The following is a 6,334-nucleotide window of genomic DNA, read 5'->3' as shown; positions in this document are numbered from 1 at the left end:
CCCCCCCCTCCCCTTTTCCACCTTACTCGTCCAGCCCTGGAAAAGGAAATAGCGGTCACACAACACACGGCGGGGCGCCTTGCAGGGCGGTGCATCGAGTAGCGGAAAAAATGGGTAATTGTCGAGGCCATGGCAGCCAGCGGCGGCCGCTGCCGGTGGCGGCACATCGCTGCGAGGGGGGCGAGGGGGGGGGGGCAGGGAATCCTGCAGGGAGGGCCCAACACAGGTAGGGGGGCTGACCGGCAGCGAGCCACGCGACGCGGTTTCCGGCGCGGCAGCTCCAACCCCAATGACCCCCCTCCCCTCTTGCCCCCCGCCTCTCTCGCTCATTCTCCCATGGGAGGCTCCGATGGTGCCGGCCCGCTGGCCGCATGCAGCCCGGGCTCTGGCTATTTTCGCATGCAGTCTAGGAAAAAAAAAGAGGGAATGCTAAAATCCCCCATTGAACCGCGAGGCCACAGAACAAGGCTGCAGCACGGTATGGCGGCGGCGTGCTGACGCGGCCACAAGGATTTCCAGCTCTTTTGCTTTGAACTATCAAAAACCAAACTCGGCAATTATTTAAGAACCCCAATCAAAGAATAAAAATAAAAAATTAAATGGTTTAAGGCATGAATAGGTTGCGTAGGCGTCGTAACAAAAAATAACATTTTAACTAACGCGTTCAACACAATCATCAAGAAACAGACGTTTTGGGGCTTCAACGACAAAATCTGGAAATCACCACATGACATGTCTTTCTCCTCGGACTGCGCCGGCGGGCAGAGAGACTCCGTGCGTGGGCTGCAGGTGGGCTCTCCCCCGTCTGCCTGCGGCCCTTGTTCATTAGCAGGCCGGGTCCAGCAGCAGCACCACATTGATCTCGCCAGGATAATGGAAGACGGTCGGTCACGTCCGATACATCCGCGGCAGCAGCAGCGCAGCAGCGCAGCAACCCCCCCACATTCTTGTTATAATCATAATACACAAGAATAGAGATAGCCGGCCGACAGCGACCGACTGCCGCCGCTGCGTTCTTCGCTCACCGCGCTGCGGCGCGGCACCCTAATTGAAAGTTTCAGACCCGACAGAAATAAAATAACAAAATGAAATAACAAAAAAAAAAAACTTTCCTCCCAAAAAAGGAAAAAAAGAGTTCAAGCAATTCACGCCAAAGTTGCCGGCGGGCCACAAGCATCAGTAGCGGCCACATCGGGGGTTGCGGCGAAAGATGGGGGTTGGAAGGGTGGAAGAGAGGGAGGTGTTGCGCGCCACCGCCACCAGGAGCCCCCTGGACCTGAGATAACCACTTCGAAAAAAAGAACAGGGCCAGAGCAAAACCGACGCAACTTCAGCCAGGACGCGCGACTTCCTTTTTTTACTACGTGTGTAATTTATGACACTAGCTGGCAGATTCACTTCACCTTATGTAGTTAAGAATGTGCAGCATACATGCGATGGTACGGGTTGCCTACTCGCTCGGGCCGTGAGGCTCTATAGCTAGAAACGATGGGCAAATCCACCAGCCCGTGAATGCGGTGCATAAGGACGGGGCAAATCAACCACCTGGTCCTACTCTAACCTCCTTCGTCTCTCTGTCTTTCTCGTACCCCTCCCTCTCACTTGTTTTTCAGCGACGAATGCGGGAAGGGGGAATTTTTAACTCCAATGATCTCGTTCCCCCTGGCACAAGCACGTCGTAAAATTTTTGCGGAGAGGACGCAGAAGCCTTTACAGTAGTAGGAGGAAGGCGAGGGGATAAAGATGAGAACGAGAAAGGGGGAAGGGATGGGGAGAAGCTATGTTCCCGAATGTGGCCTGGGGCTGGGGCTGCGCTGGGGCTTGTCAACCGGCCGGCCAGGCCTGTGTGGCCACGTCGTTTGGGAAAGAGGAGGGGGGGGGGGGGCCTCCAGAGCAGAGCAGTCCCACGCTAACGACCGTCCTAAACGACACTCAATCCGCGCGGTCGGGGGCTGCCGCTGGTGCTGCTGGGGGAGAACGGGACCGTGTGAGGTCCTAGGGCCCTGCTGGACTAGGTCGCGAAGTGAACCTAGCCCAGGCTGTGTGAGCGTAAATAGAGAATCGTGTAAATTGTTCAAGCCAGCGTGTAGACTTCTCAAAGTGGATGGACACGTTTTGCTGGCAGAGCCAATCGATATTCAGTATATCTGGCTCGACGCGACACATCTCCCTGGATTATTTACCGGTGGACACATCATCGGCACCTTGCCACTGCCTGTAGCGCTTCCGATTCTCACCCGCCGGTCCGAAAGCAGCCAGTCGGCGGTATGGCTGGTGGCTGGCAGAGCGCACGCCGCAAGCCGCCACTCCGGAGCCACCGGCACAACCTTGACATTTTTTGCCCGCAAGGTGCTGGAAAACTTACGGCCGAGCGCGCAGGGGCAGCCGATGGATTCCCATGCACCTAGAGCGAGCAGCCGAAGCAGGTTTCTATCTAAACGGCTCGCCGGCGGCTTCCGGGTGCAGCTCTGGCCGGGTGCAGCGTCGCCCCGCCCGCCACCGCCCGCCACCGCCCGGCACGGCCCGTCCGGCAGGTGTTTTAGCTTCCTCACAGGCCGGCCCAAGGTTAGAAGCCAGTCCTAGGCTAGAGATACCTCGCCAGGCCGTCCGCCAGGCTATCGACTATGGCGTACAAACGGACCCCGTGCTAACTTGCTTCCCTCCCACACAGAAAAAAAAGAAAGTCGTTAACTACTGACGGAGCTTTAGAGCCAGGCTCCTGAAAAACAGGGGAATACGCGCGAACAGCGTCTTTATATCGAGCATTATTTAAACAGAGCGAAGAAAATCCTTCGGACTTCCAAACAATTTGAAATCTTTGCAAATGAAAAACACTTTTTGGAGTACAGAGGAAACGCGTTGTGTTACAAAGCTGTCAAATGCTTCGCATTTTTACTTAGAGATGACACATAATAGAATATACTGCTGAGCGCGCTTCTGAGCAATGGTGAACTTACCATGAGTTTAACCTGCGTCCTGCAGCTGCGCTTACGCAGCTATCCACGACAACAGCAAGCCAACCATCAACCTGAGGATCAGACGAAAATAAGCAAGGCATTAAAATAGTAGAACAAGTTCGCCCGCTTCATGAAGCCTAACAAGACAGTTGGGTCAGCCCCAACAGAATAACTACCTTTCCATCCCACAAACTCACTGAACCCTATCGCCCTGAAGCTCGTAGCTAGTCTCCTTACAGGGTCCGGCATCCCGGTGGAGCTCTCGGCGCTACCCCGTGCGCGCAGCCAGAGCGGCCGCTGCCTGCTCCGCTCCGCCGGCAGGCCGTCACCCTGGCGAGGTAGGCAGGAGGCCGGCACGCCCGTACACCGGTGGCCTACCCAGCCAGGGGCCTGTGCCAGCCTGGCCCCCAACGTCTCGTCCGCATCCAAAACCACAAGCGCATCCCAGGGCAGACAAGCGCTCTAGTGTCTCACAGTCGCTGGTCGTGTAGTCTCGTGGGTAGTGCATGCGTGCGATCTGGCGGACGTACACATGTGCGTGCGCAGGTGCGTGCGAGCGTGCGTGAGCGTGCACCACATTGCGACTTTCATGTAATTATTTTCTCATCAACTACCAACCCTATCCTTACAAGCTGGTGCGGCCGCCCCCGGGCGGAGTTGTGTGGACGCGCTCACACGCGCTGCTGCCAAACCATGCACCACGTGACTCGGTCTGAACCCAACGCCCCCCGGGATGACGGCGAGTCCCCCACCCAACGACACCTGAACTCACAAATACACACACACAGTCACAAGAACACTCACACGCGCATGTGGCCCGCCTGCCCAACCAGTCCTTGGCCACAGAGCCATGTCGCATACACACACACACATGCAGGGTGTCGCATCGGTACCGATTTGGCAACACCGGCTGGGCGGGCGGGTTGGGTCCGACAAGAGAGTAGTGCTTGCACGAACCGCCTGGCCTGGGCGGAAGGGACGTACCTCTCTCCCCTCCTACTTCATGCCCAACCCCTTCCCCCTTTACCCCCTACTCCCCTCCCCCAAACCGACGACGGACGACGTGCCCGCGGAGCTGCAGGCCCGCCTGCCTGCATGGCCTGGGCCGCCTGCATGAATGCGTAATTGTATGCAGCCCGGGAGGGAAAGGGAAGGGGGAGGGCAGAGAAGGAATAGCAGAGGAGGAGAGTGAAGGGAGGCAGAGGGGGAACACGAGGGGAGGAGGGGGGAGGGTGTAGGTACCCGAATGAGGGGAATGGGATAGGAAAGGCATGAGGCAGGCGAGTGCCACGGACGGGGTAGGTAGAAGACACAGAATGATGGAGTCGTAAAAAGGGGGATAAAGTATTTCGGCAAGTACTTCAACAACGGTCATTTCTTGATCCAAAATCTCTGCGCACCATTGTTTATTTTGCTCTTCAAAACAGACATATTCGTTCTTATTTAAAATTTGGAAGCAAGTTTTTTCGTCCGAACTTTTTCAAGAAAGAAACTTAACTTGCGGTCAGCATTTAATTCAAGAAAATCGTTTCCTCTGGAAACCCAAGTGCGTACTTGAATGCAGTCCCTCCTGCATATGTAGGTATGAGTAGGCTTTAAAAAAAGGGAACGAAGAAAGGCAGGAGGAAATATAGTAATGAGAAAACACCAAACACGGTTGTGGATTTTAGTGTATTAACTCTTAATCTGAGGGGGCAATAACCCGCTTTTGATGTGTACACATGATTCCCGAAATACTTGATTCCTAGTGATTCCCGTCCGCTAGTATTCATTTCTTAGGTTTTCTAGTATTAGAAAACGCTTATTTCGACTAATTTCTACCAGTTCCACTAACTTCCGGCTTAGTTTAAGCGATTTCTGTTGATTTCAATTAATTTTTATACTGATGATTCCCAGGCAAGTGCACGCATGATTCCCGGAGCTGTTGCCCCCTCGTCTTAATCTTTGAACGGAGCTACGCTCGAGTGCTCTTTTCGAGCCATACTCTCGTTGACATTTATAGGAAAGGCAACAAGGCGATAGACAACATCCCCGTTGCTACTGCAATAAGACGTTAGGGTCGATACCATCCGTTCGATCTCTCGATTGCCCGAACCACGCAAAGACGGGGGTGGCGGTGAGGCTCGTACGCTCAGGTCGGGTTTACCGCGCTGGCGCCTTGGCCGGGCCACGGACAGGCCCGTATTGACCATGAAACTGGAGCCGTGCAGTTATGCACGGCGAAGCATCGCAAATAGAAAGGAGGCGGGGGTGGGAGTGGGGATGGGGAGAGGGAGGAGGAACTGGCGCGCCGCCGGCATTTTTACCTAATTGGATAGAGTGGATGCTCGGCCCCGGCCGGACGATTCGACAGCCAGCGCCGCCACCGCCCTCCCTTCCCTTGCCACGCGAGGCAAGCGAGCGAGCCATTGACATCGCCGCGACACGCAATTAAGATCCGCCAATGATGCTGCTGCTGTGACCCGAAAGCCTTGCTTTTGCCTTTTTTTCAGACTACGCGGAAAATGGCAACACCCCTCCCCCCCTGCACGCCGACAACGATTACCCCCACCTCTCTCTCTCTCTCTCTCTCTCTCTCTCTCTCCATAACGTGACCGGCCCACACCCGGGGGACCTCACAGCATCGCCAGTGCGAGAGGGACAGAGGACACAACTGGCCGGGACAGTTTTTCGCGCAGGCCAGCAGGCTGGCCGCTCGGTCTGGGCCGGCCCGCATTTGCTCCAGCAGCGCGGACTGCCCGCCAGCTCGGCCTGCCCGGTTCGTAGGTTCCGAACGCCGCCGCCACTGCTGCTGCAAATTTTCCAATCTGACATCCTACATGCCGCTCTGCGCCGCTCTGCGCGTCCCGTTTTGATTGTAGCCGGCCTCGCGCGCGCGAGCCCCGCCAGAGGCTGCGGCCCGCCACGAGGCCCGGCCGGACAGACTTTTGATTTAGAGCGCGGGCCAGCTTATTTATTGAGAATCAGGTGGCTGGAACTGCATAAAGTTCAACTAGTAGGGCTCCTCACGCCGTACGTACCGCGCCAGAGGTAAATATTTATGACTTTGAAAGTTGCCGCCGCGGCGAGCGCTGGTAGTAGTGGTGGTGCGCGGTCCGCGGGGCGGGCCATGAGAAAAGCCCCGCGGGCGAGCAAGACATGTGGCCGGGGCCGGGGGCGGCGGGGGGAGGCGAGTCGACGCGCAAGGGTGGAGCTGCTCGGTAGGCAACCCGCGGTCGCTTTGGTGGAGCACAAGGTACGAGGTGGGGCACCCTAAGGTAGGGAATCTTAGAATAAAAAATAAGAAAAGGGTGGAAAGTTCCAAGCGGCGGCAGAGTCCTGGCAAAACAAGCAAACGATAGTCGCACAGGCCCTGGGTGCCCTGGGTACGGGTACGG

General features: G+C 56.4%; 1 protein-coding gene across 1 annotated transcript in view; it reads right to left on the bottom strand.

The window, feature by feature from the left end:
- Window positions 1-6,334, bottom strand: part of LOC127748822 (uncharacterized) — a 131,953-nt gene that overhangs the window by 74,888 nt on the left and 50,731 nt on the right. The window contains exon 3 of the mRNA XM_052263834.1: window positions 2,958-3,028. Within this exon, the coding sequence (XP_052119794.1) occupies window positions 2,958-3,028 (71 nt within the window). The remainder of the gene's footprint in view (window positions 1-2,957; window positions 3,029-6,334) is intronic.

This window comes from Frankliniella occidentalis, unplaced genomic scaffold (genome assembly GCF_000697945.3).
Source record: "Frankliniella occidentalis isolate FOCC.00 unplaced genomic scaffold, Focc_3.1 Scaffold14, whole genome shotgun sequence".
Taxonomy (NCBI): domain Eukaryota; kingdom Metazoa; phylum Arthropoda; class Insecta; order Thysanoptera; family Thripidae; genus Frankliniella; species Frankliniella occidentalis.
This window is presented reverse-complemented; position numbering and strand designations above follow the sequence as displayed.